General features: G+C 36.2%; 1 protein-coding gene, 1 long non-coding RNA gene and 2 pseudogenes across 2 annotated transcripts in view; 3 read left to right on the top strand and 1 right to left on the bottom strand.

Moving 5' to 3' along the window:
• Positions 1-311: 311 nt before the first annotated feature.
• On the bottom strand, positions 312-430 carry LOC111729433 (annotated as a pseudogene).
• Positions 431-4618: 4188 nt separating this feature from the next.
• LOC111729422 lies at positions 4619-4737 on the top strand (annotated as a pseudogene).
• A 3366-nt stretch (positions 4738-8103) lies between these two features.
• APPBP2 (amyloid beta precursor protein binding protein 2) overlaps positions 8104-19626 on the top strand; it is a 50445-nt gene continuing 38922 nt past the window's right edge. The window contains exon 1 of the mRNA XM_011375026.2: positions 8104-8545. Within this exon, the coding sequence (XP_011373328.1) occupies positions 8408-8545 (138 nt within the window). The 5' untranslated portion in view covers positions 8104-8407. The remainder of the gene's footprint in view (positions 8546-19626) is intronic.
• LOC111729393 lies at positions 8562-15711 on the top strand. Its single transcript, XR_002776216.1, has 2 exons — positions 8562-10138; positions 11185-15711. It is a non-coding gene; the product is annotated as an uncharacterized LOC111729393 (long non-coding RNA).

The following is a 19626-nucleotide window of genomic DNA, read 5'->3' as shown; positions in this document are numbered from 1 at the left end:
CTAATAGGGAATAAAATGTGATATTAAAAAACATTAGTTATTCCATTCACATGAAATTATAAAGCAGACAAAACCAATCAATAATACTAGAAATGATATCAGTGGCTGCCTGGGGTGGGGCAGCTGGGGAGATTGACTACAAAAGGGCACCAGGGGACTTCTGAGGAGATGGAAATGTACATGTCATTGGGGTGGTGGTTTCATACATGTGCACATTTGTCAAGTCATCAACCTGTACACTTAAAATGTATAACTTTATTGTACACGAATTATGTCTCAATAAAGTTTATTTTAAAAAACTTCTTTTTTAACACCTACAGCACCTGGTATTCCTAGGTGGTCTCCCATCCAAGTACTAATCAGGCCTGACCCTGCTTAGCTTCCAAGATCAGACGAGATCGGCCTTGTTCAGAGTGGCATGGCCATAGACAATAAAGTTTATTTTTTAGGAAGTATTGTTATCTTTGACTCAGTAAATACTTGGTTAATTTATCTATGGCAGACATCTGTAGTTTTGCTTACCAGACATCCCTGACCTCATTTTTTGGGAAGATCACCTAATTTTCTTTCCCCCTTAGGTAACTACCCCTTTCCTATTTGATATAATCTTGGTGAATAATCAATTATATTGCCTTGTCCTTCCCTGGCCAAAGGTGGACATGTGACCCAACCTAGCTAATGAGACTCTCTATCTCTGGAATTTTGAATCTTGAGTCATGTCATCCAAAGACCAAAAATGGTACATACGCATCATTGCTATGCGGTTCTCCTTTTGGATCTCAAGAGGTTCTTGAAAGACAGATTTCTCTCTCCTCCCTCAAAAGCACTCTCTGGTACAATGGAATTGTCTGTTCCTGTGACAGGTTGCTGGTAGCCAGTTCTAGGAGACTGTCTAAAGACCATAGGCACATAGAAATGATTCTGTTATTTTGAGCAACTCTTGGGCTGCTCAATGCCTTTCATGGATGCTAGCTACCCCCAGGTAATTAAAGAGTCATTCCACTACCCCATATCAAGCTGGGGAGTCTTATGTTATTGTCTCAGACCCATCTGCCTGTGCCTATCACACAGCTGTTCCCATTGTTCATTCTTACCGCCTTTTTGGACTATACATGTCAAAGTAAATTCTCTGTAGTCAGATACCCCCAAATCCTTTTTCATTCCTACTCTGGGATCCATACAAGGGTGTGAGAGTGAGCGGCAGTGGTAGTGAGGGGACAGGGTATAAATCACTTCCTCTAAAATCACATTCCTATACTTGCTACTTGGGGCTTTTTTCCTTCTTCCTTTCTCTTTTCCAGGGAAACTGGCTGGTGTAAGGGATGAGGAAGCTCTATTCATCAAACCTATTGTATTGTCCATGCATAAGAAGTTCTTTCTGTTTCTTTTCAGGGCCTAGACCTTTGAAATGCAAAAGCAAAGAAAAGGCTCCTTGTTTCCCACTTTTTTTTTGTCTTCTCACTTAAAACAAATGGGCATAGAACCATTCAATCTGCTGCCTACATGGGGGAAGGGTTGCTGCTCATATTTTAAAACTGATTATCTTACCACATAAACAAGAAATATAAACATCCTTATACATATGTCTATTTGAACATGCGAAGAAACATCTATAAATTAAGTTGGAATTTGCATATTTTTAAGGCTCTTGATATGTATTGTCTAAACGTTTTTTCCAACATAACTTTAGTGTCTTCGACTATGTATTTTATTTTCTCTTCTTAGTGGGCTACCTCATCACTCTAATGTGAATTTTTGTGCAACACGAAAATATTTTAATACCATCAAGATATCAAGAAAATGAAGAATAAGTGTTAGTGAGGATGTGGAGAAACTGGAACCTTTGTGCATTGTTAGTAGGAATATAAAATGGTACAGCTGCTGTGGAAAACAGTTTTACAGTTCCTCAGAAACTTAAATATAGAATTATCTTATGATTCAGCAATTCTACTCCTAGGTGTATACCTAAGAATTGAAAACAGGGACTCAAATAGATGTCTATGTTCATAGAAGCATTATTTACAATTGCCAAAAGGTGGAAACAACCCAAATGGCCATGAAGAGATGAATGGATAAACAAATGTGGTACATACACACAATAGAATATTATCTGGGCTTAAAAAGGAATTAAATTCTGATACACAATAGAAGATGGATGAACCTTGAAAACATATGTTAAATGGACATGTTATTGTCCCCATATAGCCCTGCTGCTGGTGGTTCGGACTACATGCTCCAGGACCTCGTCCTTTTTCTAGCTAGTAAATGACTCAATAAACCCTTTCTTTCAGAAAAAAAAAAGAAAAAAGAAAACATGCTACATGAAAAAAGCCAGACACTAAAGGATAAATATCGTATAATTCCACTTACATGAAGTAGCTAGAATAGGCAAACTCATTAGAGGTTACCAGGGGCTAGGAAGAGGGGAGAAATGGAGAATTATTGTTTAATGGGTACAGTTTTTGTTCTGGATGATGAAAAAGTTCAGGAAATGGATAGCAGTGAGTTACACAACATCATTAACGTACTTACTGCCAATGCATTATACATTAAAAATGGTTAAAATAGTAAATTTTATGTTATCTGTATTTTACCACAATTTTTTTTAAAGAAAAAAAATATTTTAAAGTGTTGTGTCTTTGAAAATTTGTTTAAAGGAAGTAAACATTTTGCGATGCAGCAAAACTGTGTGTTTTTCCTCTTAAAGAGAGGTAGGAAGGCCTATTCATTTATTAATTTAATTACTGAATGCTCACTCTATATCTGTACTAGGCTTGCTATCTCAAATGCACAATATTTATTGTCCAGTCCACAAGATGCTTACAGGCACTTTGCAAAGATAGGAATCCACACATAATACAATTAAATTATAACATAAGACATCATTAACAGAAATGTTACAGGGCAGATTATAATGTGATTTCTTAACTTTTTCTTTTCTCTTAAATTACACACTCTTTCTCTCTTTCGATATACTCTCATCTTCAACTATCACCAATTATCAAGGTTTTTTTCAATTTTTAAAATCTTTCCTAAGTCTGCCTGTGTATCTGATAGGTACATTATCCTTAAAAAAATCCAAAACTGGACCCAAAATCCTGTGTATTGTTAAGTTCAGTAAATGGCCTTGCCATATACTTTGTCTTCTAAGTTAAAAATCTGTGTCATTTGCATGTTTTAACTAAAATGTTTGGTGGGGAATTGGAGGTTGATTGGATCCACTTAGGATAATTTTATCTTTATCAGATGGCTCAAGAGTTATTACTATATGACTATATCACTTTGCATATAGTTTACCTTGCCCCTACTCTCTATGTCATTGAAAAAGTCATAACTTTTCACTGTCACAAATAAAGAACCACAACTTTATTTCACAATTTTTCATGTATTTTTTACATTCTGATCATTAGAAAATTTTCCAGAAGTTGGAAGTGTCATGTCAAGGTGAAATTAACCCACTTATAATTGTTCAAGTAAATCTGTTCAAGTGTTATTTTCCTATGAACTTCACTGCAACTAAAAATACTTTGAGAACTGACCTATATTGGAACTGTTATAGCATTATTACATCCAAAACCAACTCATTATCTCCTCTTCAGTACTCCCGTAAAATCTTGTGCAAACTCTATTAAAGTGTATTTCACACTGTATTGTTATTATTGATTATGTCCTATTTTTCGCAGAATGACCCTTACACTTTTATTCTATACATTGAGCAAGCATTAGCAACACGTATACAAAACCACTCAGACCTTTTATGTTGATTCTCTACTTCTGATTGTTAGGGTAAGTAGGCAGACTGCAGGGCAGGTTCCAAATGGGCTTCTTCAAAATAAGCAATGGCAAATGATAGGGTATATTGTCTAGTGCTTCTTAGGGTCAAATGGGGGTATTATATAATGAAAACAGCAGAGATCAAGAATAGGGGGAACATTGTTATAGGTAGCAGTCTGGACTAATTTTGAGGACAAAATGCTACATGTAGCAAGCAGGGTGAATTTAAAGGGCGCCAAGACAAGAGGGGCAGTAACTATGCACATGTTCAGGAAACTCCTGAGTGTTCTGCAAATATGGGTAATGGTACTGAGGGATGAGAATTGGACTGGATTTTCTATCTGCATTGCTTCCCCAAGTGATAACTTGTTGGCAAAGCCTTGCTGTGCTCTTTGGTGGTTGCAAGTTACAGGACCTAGTCTTTTTTATTTTTTTGTTTGTTTGTTTTCATGTATTTTGCTTTCTATTTAATGTATGTTTCTATTTCTCTGCTTCTTTATTATTTTTTTTCAATTACAGTCTTGACATGGCTTCATCTTTATATCTTTAGCTATGAGTTCTGTTCAGCTAATCTTTAGCTCCAGGTTGACTGTTCTATAATTTAGTTGTAATTTTAATGTGGTCATGGGAGGAGGGAAGGACAGCATTTACCTACTCCGCCATCTCACTCAGAACTCAGGACCCAGTCATTTTGCCTATATGATGTATGGTGCCTTAGGTGTGCCTTGATGATGCTATTTATGAGGTCCATGTGATTGTTGGTCTGTGGTTGATGGGTGTTGAATGTGTGGATTTAGACTTGAAGGGTTCTGCAAAAGACTTCCAATTTAGGATAAAAATCATTGTCTAGGGCCATGCTACCCTGAGCAAACCCGATCCCGTCTGATCTCAGAAGCTAAGGAGGGTCAGGCCTGGTTAGTACTTGGATGGGAGACCACCTAGGAAAACCGGGTGCTGTAGGCGTAAAAAAAAAAAAAAATCATTGTCTCTATTCTAATACTCTAAGGTTAGGCAGTTCACTCTTATTAGTATAGCAGAACCATCATAACAAAGAAAATTGTCCAGAACAGGTTATAAATTACTTAAGTTTCATGAATGAATTCATATGCTTAGAAATATGGAGCCCAGAGAGGGAACCGGTTTAAAATGGAATCTAAAGTGATGGGTTCATGGGAACTATAGGGGACTGGAATGGGGTGTTCCAGTGATCTATTGTGGCATAACAAATTATCCCAACCTTAATGATATAAACAAATATTTATGTATTATGCTCCTATAGGCCAGGAATTTAGACAAAGCAGAGCAGGGATGCTTGCCTCAGCTCCATGATGCTTGGGCCCTCATCTGGGAACACTGGAGTGGTTGAGGTGACTCAAATGTCTTAGAGATAGAATCATTAGAAGTTTCTTCACTGAAACAACTGGTACCTGAGCTGAGATGATTCAAAGGCTATACTTAGCTGGGACTGTTGACCAGAGTGCTTACACACAGCCTCTTCATGCGGCTTGGGCTTTGTGAGAGTGTGGTGGCCTCAGGGCAATTCATCTTTTTACATGGTGGCTCAGGAATCCAAGAGTGAGTATTCCAGAGAACACAGTGGACTCTGCATGGCCTTTTCTGACCTAGTATCACTTCTCCTGTATTCTATTTGTTGAAGCAGACACAATCCAACCAGATTCAAGAGGAAGGTACTTAGACCCCTGCACTTCAATGAAGGGAGAAATTACAATTTTAAAATGGTCACAATGTAGATCACCTCTTAGAGTCTCAGAATTCTTTTTGGACCAGGTTCTTGTCTCATATAGCTCTGTATCGTGCAAGGCCTCCTGCTAAATTTGAGGTCACCAGCAGTCAAGGTCTAAAGGGGATTTGGTGGACTGCGGGGGTAATTTTGTAGTACAAAGAACCTCTTTTCACCAAAATGCATAGGTGGTCATGACAGTTTAGCAGGCGTCTTCCTATTCTACTCTTCTGTATCTGGCAATGCATGACTCTAGACCTTCTAGCTCTGCTGGTAATAGGTGACTGCTATTTTCCTTCTGACACACAAATCTGACCCTTTTATTTCCCTGCTTACAATCCTTTAAGGCAGTGGTCCCCAACCTTATTAGCACTAGGGACCAGTGTTCCTATGAGAATCTAATACCTGCTGATCGGAGGTGGAGCTGAGGCAGTGATGCTAGCGCTGGGGAGCAATACAGATGAAGCTTCGCTTGCTAGCCCACCACTCACCTTCTGCTGTGTGGCTTAGTTCCTAATAGGCCACAGACTATACCAGTCCGTGGCCCAGGAGTTAGGGAACCCTGCTTTAAAGATTCCCTGTCATCTCTAAGATGAAGACCAAGGCCATCAGCATCATATTTAAGCCTCTTTATGATCTGGCCCTGACCACTAAAATCTCAGATGCTATGCTATCATTCGATATATATAAGTATTTATGTAATTATTGAGTTCAAATCCCAGCTCTGCTGGTAATTCCAGCTCTGAGGATAGTCCACAATAAAAATGGCCTACTTTCCCCTGGTTTCTCTGTTCAGCCAGTTCTAGAGGGCCCAAGCCTGCATATGGGTTCTAGTTCTGGAGTCAATGCTCATTTTTGGTTTTCTGTAGAGATGCCAGCCCATTGATCTGGATTCTTCCATGCCTCACGTTGAATTGTTTCTCGGGGGCCCTGACCTTTTGGGGAGTCTGTCTGCCCTTCATTATGGCCTCTCAGTCAATTACACAAATTTTCATAACTTTCAATCTCAAAACAATGAAGATGGTATCAAGAGGCCCTTTCATCCACAGAGACCTGAGTATACACATTTTTGGTGTATAACTCTGCCCAGCAGCATCTAAGGTCCATACAGCAATCAACAGCTCTGACACAACCTGTTTACAGGACCTGAGCCCAGGTTTTGATTCAGCCAAAATTTCCTAGCACATCTGCATTCAAATTCAGAGGATTCATGGATTCTTTGACGAAAGGTTGCTGGATAAAATACAGATGCCCAGTTAAATTTGAATTTCAGATGAATAATGAATATTTGCATAAATAATTATGCATTTTTGTGGGAAGAGGTTCAAATAGCCTCAAAAGGTCTATGTCTAAGAACTCCTGATTTGCTAAAGGGACTGATGCGCTTGAGTGACTCAGAATGGGTGGGCAAAACTATTGCATGTAACATACTTTTATCAAAAAAACTATCATTTATCTGAAATTAAAATGTAACTGGGCATTTATATTTTTTACTTGCTAAGTCTGGTAACAACTTTAAGTCCAATCACAGCTCCCTTAGGTTCACGGATTAGAGTAAGAACTGGTATAGATGAGAAGAGACCTAAATGTGGTTCTTTCTTTTTTACTAATTTATTTAAACATCTAAAATTGAAATACTAGGGTGAACTAGAAAAGCTATTTCCAATTCTTTTGACGCTAATCGTCAGAACATTATTATCATTATTGTCTAGGTTTTACATTGTTACAGTGACTATGATATTGAGTGTCACCAATTATGGCCAGGAATTTCCCTGTTAAATTCCTAGAGCAGAAAGATGTTGCATAAAGTTCTTGAAATCGCAGACTTGGAAAATTAAGTGACATAAATAGTAGATGAGGAAGAAAGGGAGCTGAAACAAGTAGTCTCAATTATTCAACAATCCCCTGGGGCCTGGACTAGAACTGTGAGAGAAAATTGAAATCTTCATTTCTATCCTACCACTAAGTCCTACCACATCCACCATTTAGTCCTTTTTCTCTCACCACTATTTGTAAATCCATAATCAGGCTAACCCTCCTACCAAATTCTTTCTAAAACAATGCATCTTTTCTTTTCTGTAAATGTTGTTTGAAAAAAGAAATAGGGTAAAAAAGAAATTTCAAACAGTGAGAATGGTTATACAGTGAAACACAAGTCTCCTTTCCATCTTGACCCCTAGTTCCTGGACCGAAGGTTCTTAGCTTGGCTTAAGGACCGGAGTCTAAGAAGGGGTTTCTAGAGTAACGTGAATTCCCTGCATGCATGATTTTGAATATACTCATAATTGTGCATTTTTGTGAGAAGAGGATCCAAACTTTTACTTGAGCCTCGAAAGGGTCTGTGCCTAAGAACTCCCGAGGCAGGATTTGCTGAAGGGACTAATGCGCCCGAGTAACTCGAAACGGGAGGGTAAAAATCTAGGAAAGAGTCGTCCCAGTATAAAAGCCTATCCTCATCCACTCAACTGCTGCCCCTTGGAAAGTACATTCTCTCAAGAAGGGATCACTTCTCTTCCCAAGTTTTCTGCCTGCCGCATTCCTTCCCTCCAGCGCGTCGGCGTGCGCTGACGTCATGACGCCGCACACGCAGTCCCGCCCCTGCGGAGATCGGCGCTGGGACGGAACCCGGGTTTCTCTCAAACCCGGAATGTGAGGCCTTGGCCCGCTGTCCCTTGCACTCTATCCTGCTGTTTCCCCTGGCCTGCGTCCGCTGCCGCTGTCCCACAGCTCGCCCCGGAGGCGCCAGGGCAGCCGTGCCCTTCTGCCGTGTGCCCCCGTGGCTGCCGCCACCCCTCCGAATCCTCCGGAGCCGCAGAGGAGTTCGCTACGGAGGGAGGCGGGGGCCTTCGGGAGGAGGAGGAGGCGGAGGAGGCGGAGGAGGAGGGAAGGAAGATGGCGGCCGTGGAACTAGAGTGGATCCCAGAGACTCTCTACAACACCGCCATCTCCGCTGTCGTGGACAACTATATCCGCTCCCGCCGAGACATCCGCTCCTTGCCAGAGAACATCCAGTTCGATGTTTACTACAAGGTACGGACCGTGGGCCTGCTCTCCGCTCTCCTGCCGCAGCCCGTGGGACCGCACCCCCTTCCACGTCTGCGAAACCCCCGCGGTTAACCCCTCACCCCTCGTAGCAGAGTCGCCTCCCCAGACGTCTGGTGCGGTCTCCGGGTTGCCAGTGTAGAAACACCTTATCTCCATATCCTCTATCTCTCAAGCTCTTGGACCCTGATTGGTGTCTCTACCTCCTAAGTCTTTCCCCGTTTTGGTGTTCCCTTCTACACTGTGGCCCCCTTGGGTAGGCCTTGCGTGGACTTTATTGCGCGCCTGTCCGACTCAGTTCTTCCCTTCTAGCCTGTCTCTTTGGTATATTTGCTGTTCTCTTTCCCTACTCGTGTCAGCATCGGCTGGACTTTTTGCTTTTCTTACTCCCTCCCCGCCCCCTTCCTACTTCTCTCGCCGCCCTCCTCCTCAAGTATTTTTTTTCCTGCTTCGTGTTCCTTGGTTTCTGTTTTCTCATCCTATTTGGGAAGGAGTTGAGGAATTATTGGAAATAGTCGTGTACCTTATTCACATAATCTTTATAGCTTTGGTTTTCATTTGTATTGGGAGTTGACTTGAGGATCTTAATATGGGAGTGGTGCTAAACTAATTGAAAGGGAAAAATTTTGAAGGAAAAGGTACTTTAGAATTTAAATTACGTTCATGTATTTGAAAGTTGCAGTCTTGCAGCATTCCTAAATCGCTCCCCCTCAAAAATCTGAACAAAAAAATCTTCAAGTCACTCTCCAAGGAGTTTCAAGGGTAAGAGTCTTTAGACGTGGACAATTTTTGCAGTGTTTAGAGAGGGAGGAGAACTTTATGGACTTGGACCCTCCCTTTTCCTCTCCCCCCCCACATTTGAATGTGAACAGTGGATTTATTATTCAGTTCTTGCCTTGAATTGGCGTGGATAACTCCTATTCTCCAGTAGCCACCCATACAAATTTTGACCAGAAGTAGAATAGGATTTATTTTTTAGATCTTAAATATTTTCTCTTGATTTGTAAATTGGCTGGGACAGTGTAAACTGATATTTAACAAATGTATATCTTCTTACATACGTATGGTGTTTTATGGCAGTTTTATTGGGAAAATTGCTCCTGCTTTCTTCACCCCAGAATAGTTTTTCAGAAAGCAGCTGACTTGCATTCTACTGAATCCAGCTGCTTTACACCAATTCTAAAAATTAAAATGTACCTCCTTCCCCAAGTATTTAGAGAAGATTCATTTTGATCATTCATTTTATTATTTGGAGGTGGGGGGAATAGAGAGAAGAAACCTTTCCAAATCCCTTTGAAACATTGACTTTTGTGTGTATCTAAGGAAATTTTTTGTATTTAAGATTCATTCCTCCCAGGAAACGATGGAGTTGTCTTTCTCAGCCTGGGAAGCTGCAACTTTTGTGTGTGTGCTGTGTCCATTTTATTAAATCATATGTAATCTAATACACTTTTTTTTAGAGAAAATCATTGGAAATTTAATCAAAGTACATTAGTAGTTGAATTCCCTCAAAATGCTTGGATGGATCTCTTCTAGTATCTTGATTCTAATTAAAGCTCTTCATTTGAAGATATATTATTAGTGAGTATGAACAGATGGTGCTTTTGCCACATTTTCTGTTTCACATAGTTCACAAAGTTTTAATTTTGCTTCTTTTTGGTATACTTTTACTCATTAATAGTTTTATGTCTGCTGAAAGTAAGGCACTTACTGCCAAGATAAAAAAAGGTATTTAATGTGTGCCTGGAATGGTGTTAATTGTTTTTACACATGTTACCTTGTTTAATCCACATAGTTAAACTGTAAAGTGGAGTATAACCCTGTGTGAGATGAGAAAGTTAATTTAGTTAAGATCTCATGCGTAGTATTTAGTTCCTGTGGTCCTTGCTTTCTTGCTTGGAAAGATTTTGCATCTTAAGATAGTAGATTATTTTGATGAAAGACATTAAGAACTAATTTTCAGTTAGCTTTTATAGAAGTATAGTGAGAGTCCACTTCAGTCTTTAAATATAGAAAGGAACCTTTCTTGCTTTTATACACCATATCAACACATAAGAAACTTTTTAAGCATTTAATACCATAGTAATATAAGATATTCATCCTGTGCCCAGTTTGTGAAAATTTAAAGGAGCTTACTGTTTACAGTTTTCTCCAATTTAGAGCCAAGGAGAAATTCATCCCTCCAGCAGTCTAAACTTTTATCAATAGGCATAGTCATAGACAAAATTATAGTATTTGTGGAACCAAAAATTCCCCCATCCCTCTTGATTTGTGTAGTCCAGTGTCACTGTTAATTTTTGTCAGTAACTTCAGATGTTGGTACAATCATGAAGCTTTAGGAGGTGTGATTGTGGAATGAATGGGAGGTAAAGAAGTAGGCATGTCGACTGCTCCCTAAGAGGGGGTGGGAGAGAGATGTTTATATGTACAAAGGGTAAAATGTGAAGGGATTTAAAAAAAAAAAAAGACTGGAATACATTAGAATATATTTATTGGCTGAATGGCATAAACCAAAATAGTGAGAAGTTGAATACACAAATGAGGTGGGAAATACCTTGTGAAGCCGTCCCTGAGCAGGAGCATTAATTAATGAGTCATGCCTCTTCCTTCACTGTGCATAAATTAAGGTATCAGTCTTCAGCTGGAGTTGGGAAAGAATACTTCTCTAAGATCAGATAGAGATGAGGACATAAAGTATCAACATAGGTGAATTTGCGAAGAATGGTTGTCATGAATAAGGAGATAATGCGCTGCTAGTAAGTGTGTGAGTGGTGGCTTTTATGTAGGAAGGTTGAACTGAAGTTGAAAATGTCCACAGACATGTGGGAAAGGAAGTTCATCTAAAAATCTGTTTTAAAAAAATTGGCAAATGGTATAGATGGTTCAGTAAAAATCAATACCCTACAAAATAATGTCTTTGAATTTGAATTATTTTTATCCAAGGACACTCAACCATTTAGATGTAGAAGTCGATAAGGTGACTAGAAGGAATTATATAATATATACCAAGTGAAAGTAAATAAAGGGAAGGGCTGGGTTCTTTAAAGAATGACGTGTATGATCTTTTCTTTCTATTTTAACTGCTGAGTGATATATTTTGTGTTCTGTTCCAATTAAAAATTTGTGATAGAGTTAAGTTTTGGCTGGATGAAGTGTTTCAGTAATGTGTGGTATTGTTTTCAGATGTAAACTTAATGATTTTTTTATTATTTTAAGTCTCATACTGAAAACTATATAAATTCATGTTTGAATTAGCATTAGAGTTAGTCATATTTGACGGCCAAAGAGTTAATCATCTTTTCACATAAAGAACTCTTAGGATTAATAAATTGACAATGAAAACTTTATGGGGAGGGGCTTAAAAGAACATAAATAGCTTGCCGCTGTACCTTGATGAGACAGTAATGTGTTATAAATATGTCAGCTCATCTCATTTTAAGCTGTGAATTTATCACAATTTGAGTCAGACTCTGACTAAATATGAAGGAAACTGATAGGAGACTGATTAAATAAGAAGTTCATCTATAAGAATTAATTACATGAGACTTAATAGGCCATGGAAGTCTTGAAGATGCACAGTGTTTAGAAGAGATGTGCGTTATAAGACAGTCACATATTAGAAAACTACATGTTTTGAAATAGTATAGCATTGGCACAAGAGAAATTGATGTATAGAACATAGTAGACAGTCTAGATAGAAACCAAAGCATATTTAACAATTTAATATATGATAAAGTTATGAGACAGTGCTATCCTTTAAATAAATGGGGGAAACATCTAAAGATACCTTGGGCAACTGGCTGTGGGGTAAAAGTTAGACCTCTACTTTTGGTATGTGGTCATACCAAAATGAATTCCAGGTGAATTAGAGATTTAAATAAGGCAAATGATATCATAAAAGTATTGGAATAAATTATTGGGTCAATATCTTGCAGTGGGAAATGACAAATTTCTTCTTTAAAGAAATTTTTATGGTAGTTTACAAATTTTTAAAATGCTAAACATTATAAAAATAAGTAACATAGTAAAGGTGAAGTCTTCTGTTACTCATCTTACCAACACTGGAATGCCATCTTGGCACGGAGATTTTTCTAAGCATGAAACCAAAATCCAGAAGGAAAAAAGAAATCCATACTTTTGAGTACATAAAAAATGGGGGGAAATTGTAAGCACATTTTTAAAACTGTGCAAATGACAACATTTGACAGATAAGGTGTGAATTTCCTAGTACAGAAAGATCTAATTAATGAGTACATAAAGGAAAACCAACTCATATCCGGAAGACCTGAACAGCCAGCGCATAGAAGAGGAAGATATGAATAACCAATAAACATGAAAAGATGTTCACCTGAGCAAATTAAAATGCAATATCAAGCCAAGGCAGTCATGAAGAAGAAAATCTGAAGGACTTATACCACCAAATATCAAGCTATGAGAATTAAGATAATATGGTATTGGCACATGGACAGATGAATAGGTCAGTGGAACAAAACGGACAATCCAAAACCAGACTGGTGTATAATACTGTCACTTGTTTTATGATAAAAGTGACACAGTGGTACAGTAGGGAAAAAAATGAAATAAATGGTGTCAGTCAATTAGGTATCCATATAGGAGAAAAAGTATCATGACTATCTTACACTGTATACAGTAATCATTTTGAGATGAGTTGCTGATCTAAATGTGAAAAAGTTTTTTAGGAAAAAAGTTTTCACTCTCAGCAAAAGACTTATTAAATAGGATACAAAATGGGCTAAATATCATAATTTGATAAATTGACCATTCTATGATCGAGAATATCTGTTCATCAAAAGATACCATTAAAAGAGTGAAAAGCCAAGCAGCAGAGTGGTAGGAGATACTTGAAGGGCATATATCTGGCAAAGGACTCATCCTGCATCTAAAGAACTATAAGAAAATGAAAAATACCTCCCCCCTTTTTTTAAATGGGAAAAGAACTTGAATAGGCATCCAAAAAGAGGATATTCAAAAGACCAATCAAACTTTCGGAAAGGGGTTCAACCTTATTTTGTGTTTAGGGAAATTGTTGTCCTACTGTACATTCCTAAGAATGTCTAAATGAAAAAGGAAAAAGTGTTGATAAAAATATATTGCAGTCAAAACTCATACACTGTTAGTGGGAATGTAAATTGATAAACCATTTTGGATTATCTACTTAAACTGAATATATACATACCCTATAACCCAGTAGCATTATCTGCTAAAACTGAATATACACATACCCTATAACCTAGTAATTCCATTTCAAGATATATACATTTAAGAATGTTCATAGCAACACTATTTATAATAACCAAAAAATGGAAACCGTCCAAATGCCTATCAAGAGGAGAATTAAATATTTTCTGGAATAGTCATATAGTGGAATATTATGCAGTGAAAATGAATGAATGTACCTGTTTGAAATAAAATGGTTGAATTTCACAAATGTCACAGGATTATAATCCAGAGGCCCCCAAACTTTCTCCCTTCACAGCACTTGATTCATGACACCCCTAGGACAAAAAGAAGCACCTAACAGTTTTGTTTATTAAGTAGTTAGATACAAACAACTTAATAATACTTATGTCCTAACAGCTTAAGAGCCATTTAAAAATAATGCACAAAAAATGAAAGAAAAAACGTATTTTTCCTTCATTCTTAAATAGCCACAATTACTCAGTTATTTACTAGTGGGATATGTATATTTATTGGGTACAGTATAACTTCTCAAATCTGGCAATCATATTGGACACCTTCATTTTCTGTTCTCTGTTGATTTTGTACATTACTTTTTATAGCAACGACTGCAAGTGCAGCTTCACAAAGATAAAACATTAATGAAAGGAATATAGCAATCTAGTAGTTGGTATGGTATAATACAGGTATTAAATATTGTTTCTCAAATTTAAAATATCTTGCAGTGCCCCAGGGCACCTTGATGCAGTTTCCACAAAAACAAGCAAAATTAATAAAAAGTGTTGGAAGTCAGGAGAGGTTACCCTTGGAGGTTAGTGACTATGTAGGGATACGAAGGGAAAAGTCTGAGTTTCTGATAATATTTGGATGTTGCTTACCTCTGTGTTCTCTTTTGAAATTTTTTTTGAGCTTTACATTTTAAATATGAGTTGTGCGCTCTGTATGTATGTTATACTTCAATAAAAAGGTTTAAAAAATAACATTCTTATTAGATTGTCCGTGTTTAAGGATTCAAAACACTTACACCCTTTAATCCACAATATCATTTAAAGTTTTTTTTTCCCTACAGGAATTCTTGTTGAGTGTGCCGAATATTCTATTCAGGAATGTGCAGTACAGTGTTGTTTATGATGCCCAAAATTGGAAACAACTATATGCTAATAAATTAGGAGTAGAATAGTATACTCTAGTTATATAGAATGTATATACTATGTACACTGGGATAGAAATGCCAGAGCACATCAGGTGGAGAGAATGAAAAGCTTGTTACAAAGTAGTATGAATAGCATACTCCTGTTTATTGATTATTTTTAAGTGGGAGAGTATGTGCTACATTTGTGTATGCATTAAAAAAAGAATGTAGAGGAACACAAAATTTTAATGGTGTTTACTCAAGGGGTAGGATCGCCATCACTTTTTACTTTGTTTATATTCTCTTTAATTTTTGGATTTTTATGACCATATATTATTTTGATATATAAAAAAAGTATACTTGAATTGTTAATATCTGGGAAACAAAGTTGTAGTAAGAGTGGAATAACCTAAAAACCGATATTCTAAAGTATTTGTCAATATGAATGAGAAATAACTCTATAAGTGGTTTTTAAAAAGAAAATAAAATAATTCAGCTAATTAGTTAATTCACTAGCTAACCAAATCAAGAAACAGAAAGCTCATTCTCAAGAATAAGAATAAGAAAGAAAAATCCACCATAGATACAATAGTAAGGGAAAAAATAGCCCTTTAAATTGTAGAATAGCTTCTTTAAATGTAGAATAGCTTGTATTATTCCATGCTAATCCATCTGAAAGCATTACTTAAGTTATGTTTTTAGGAAAATACAAATGACCAAAGAGATAAGTTAATAGACAAAAAAAAAAAAACATGAAAGAAATTGAGAAATTATACTTCTCCCTTTGTCCATCTGCCTCCACCTTCAGTGTACAAACAAAAACTCTCACCAACTTTAGATATTCCTTGGGTATATTCAAAGAACAGTTGATGCTGCTGACATTTAACTTGTTTCAAACCAACAAATGCTTTCCAGTTAAACATTTTTTTAAAGGTCAACGCTGATACTTACATAACACTGATACCTAAACCTAAGATAGCAACAAAAAGAAAGTCTTTAGAAAACCTCTTTTGTGTATTGTGAGACAAAATTTCTAGATAAAATAAATAGGAAATGCAAATCTGTTCATATAAATTCACCATATTAATAAGACAAAAGAAAACTATCATCATAATATAAAAATCTAACATTTCTTCCATTAAACTTCTAGTAAGGATACACATTGACATTATAAACATACCTAAACAAAAGGTAATATATATACCTAAACAAAAATACTAAGTGGTAAAACACTTAAAGCATTCTGATTAAAATCAAGACTATAATGTATCTTTTATCAGTATCATTAAATCTTTTTAAGTAAAGACTTTCAGACATTTCTGGAACTGTATACAATATATTCAGCGTTCTTGAAGTGCTAACCAATGCACTTAGAATAAAGAAAAAGTCAGCAAAATCAACTGGAAAACTATAGCAATAAAATAATTCAGTAAAGGGGATGATTACATATTTATAATTAAAAATTCAATTATTTTTCTGTATGCAGTATAGGAAAGTATATATCTTACTCAAAATAACAGAAAACATGCCATGGAGTCAATCCATAAAGGTGTACAGAAATCCAAAAGCTTTCAATATGTAGAAGAAACATTTTGTTCCTAGAATGGAAGATTCAGGGTTTTAGAGAGATGATTTCCCTCTAAATATATATTCAATGTAGACTTAAAATCTAAAGTGTTTTGGAACGAGTAATAAAGCGTAATGGGGAAAAAAAGTTTGTAACTTACGTAATGGAGGATTAAAGTTTATGAAACACTCAAAACTACTGCATATCAATAGAGGACTGAAAAAAAGAAATGTTCCATTATACTAACAGTGATTTTCTCTAGATGGTAAAATTGAGTGTTTTTCTTCTTTATAAATTATTTTCTATATTTCCTATTTTTTCTAAAAACGTGTATGTAATTCTTATGAATTCAGAGTAAACAAATGTTTTAAAGTTAACTAGAATACAGAATGAGTTTTCTTACAGAGACGGAATGTGTTTTCTTAAAACTATACTAACTCTATTGCCTCATGGATTTTCACCATAGATTGGTAGTGAAACTAAGAAGAGAAGCTGAGAAACTTACCAAATATAGAGGTCACTTATATATTTTGAGTTATATATGGCTGGTTATTGTTGTTAGATCTTATATTTAACTAGATTTTTTGACTTTCCATGTGTCATGGTAGCATCTTCTACCATTATCACAATTATTCTATCTTGAAAATTATACCATTGACCCATCAAGTGAGGGATAGAGTTAGATTATCTGGGTGCTAGATGTAAATTCATCCTTGTAACGATTGGAGAAAAATCTCTTTAATTTCTTTTTTAATGGATAGTAGACCTACCAATATCTTCATACGTGGACAGAATATTTAAACTTTAGTGTAGGGTTATCCTCCCATTGGAATGTTAACTATCAATTTCTTGTGCACTGTAATAAAATGGACATGTTCACTTAACTTTTTGGCTTACCAATAAGCAAAGCACTTTGCCCTACAAAATATAAGTAATCATGTTGGTCAGTTGTATTTTTTTTAATGTATAACATAGAACAGGTGAGTATAGAGCAGCTGAGAATTTTTAATGTTAATCAAGAAATTTAAATGTTGGCTTTCAGAAGAAAGCATTTGTCTTCTAATTACCTAAGCATTATTTTAATTTACTCTTTTAAGATATGGCACTTGCTTTGATCCAAGAAATATAACCTGAGATCACAGTGCAGTCAAACAAGAGATAGATAAAGGGCATTACATATGATATACAATATAATATAAGAATAAAGTAAAGGAATATCAAGTTATAGTCCAGAGTGAATTATTTCAAAGCTACATTTCAGATGACTTTTGAGATTAGAGAATGAGAATAAATGTATAAGTGAAGATAGCACATGTATATTAAACAAAATGAAGTATTCTTTTATTTTAAAGGTAGATGATATTTTTGTTTAGAGAGAAAGGATACATTCTTTTTTTAAAACTTTTTATTATGGAAAAAATTAAACACAAAAGTAGACAGAATAATGGATCTCCATGTGTCCATTGCCCAGCTTTAACAGCTACTAATTCTTGGCCAAAACTAAATCTATTCTCCCACCAACATTCCCCTTATCTGTAGTATTTGGAAGCAAATCTAGACATATAGCATCATCTGTAAATATTTTCTTAGCCACCATACTTTTATAACACTTAAGAAAAGTTAACAGTAATTTCTTAACATTATTAAATATCCATCCATTGTTTAAATTTTCAATTATTTCACTTGTCAGATATGTATATATTTTAACAGTTTGAGTTAAGTTCCAGATAAGTTCTACACCTTGGCTGTTGGTTGATATATCTCTTAAGTCTCTCTTGATCATATCTTCCCTTTCCATTTGTTTTCACATCTTTACATTTTATTTGTTGAAGAAACAAGATCCTTTGTCGATGCTACAGCGTTTCCTGCAGTATAGATTTCAGTGGTTAAAATATAAAACATTTTCGTTATCCCTTCTAGGTGTTTTAGCCTTTGTCTTTGTGGGGACTTCATTAGTTTCACTAATTTCAGGCCAGTTTTTAATGCCAGGTTCTGGGATTGGGGGTCTGTAAATTGTCTACATGGTATAAATTTGGACTGTATACTCGCATGTGTCTTAGGCTGGAGGTTTTAGTTTTTCACAGCAGACTTTGTGCTAAGGCTGTTGGAGATGTTCTGGACTGTTTTACTCCTGGCTTTAGGCAGGCAAGGATCTGCCTGGACTTCTCCCTATTTGATCTTTGCGCTCTAGCCCCAAACCATTAAGAGATATAAAACTATTGTTTTCCTTTCTTCCTGTCATTTTTGAGTTTGTGTCTTCTTAATTTTTGGCAGCTATGGAGTTTCTGCTCTTGGTTTTAAACTCAACTATTAACCCAAAAGTTATTTTATCCAGCATTTCCCTGCATTTGGAAAGGAGGAGGAAGATTTTCACATATGTAAGTGTAATCTGCCATATTGCCGGAAGCTACTCCCATCCCTCTTCAAAATTCAGCTGAAATTTTTCCTTGGAGTGGGTATTTTGTGTTTCTAAAACACTGCCTGCCTCCATTGTGAAATCCATGAACATTGTTTTCATGTTCTGACAGATTCTAAGTTTATTGAAGTCAGAGAACAATTCCTACTGACTGTATTACTGTGGTCACCACCATATCTCCAATACCTAGCACAGTGCCTTACACTAACTATGCTCCTGATATTTATTAAGTTAGTAAAAACAATAAATAGAATGTTCCTAGTTGTAGGATTCTTGCCTTTGATGTGAAAATCACAAAGATAAAGTAGATTCAGTAAGCTAAGAGTTTCATCTAATGAATATGCCAGGGTTACTAGGTAAAAGATTAGATGTTTAAAATAGGAAACACCTATTTTTGTGTATAAATTTAAGCAGCTGTTATTTAGAATCTTTCTGATTTTTCCATTTAGGTACTGGCACTTTATGTTCTTCATGACTAGCTTATTAAGTCTACATTCATGTTTGTTCTCAGTTTATTACATGAACACTGTTCTGTACAGACTACTGTAGAGACAGGAGGTATGACTGCCTAGTAAATATTTCTCTTTAAGGTACTTACATTCTGCTTGGGAAGACAATGAGTAACAATGTATGGAATTGAGGGTTTTCCCCTTAGTGTCAGATTCATCAGATGAATTTGGGAAGTTTCAGTAAATAATGGTAGAATAACTAAGTACTTGATTTTCATGATAATCTACAGAGTTGAGACTGTCTTG

Source organism: Pteropus vampyrus, unplaced genomic scaffold, assembly GCF_000151845.1.
Source record: "Pteropus vampyrus isolate Shadow unplaced genomic scaffold, Pvam_2.0 Scaffold261, whole genome shotgun sequence".
Taxonomy (NCBI): Eukaryota; Metazoa; Chordata; class Mammalia; order Chiroptera; family Pteropodidae; genus Pteropus; species Pteropus vampyrus.
Note: the sequence above shows the minus strand (reverse complement) of the source record. Positions and strands in the feature narration are given on the sequence as shown.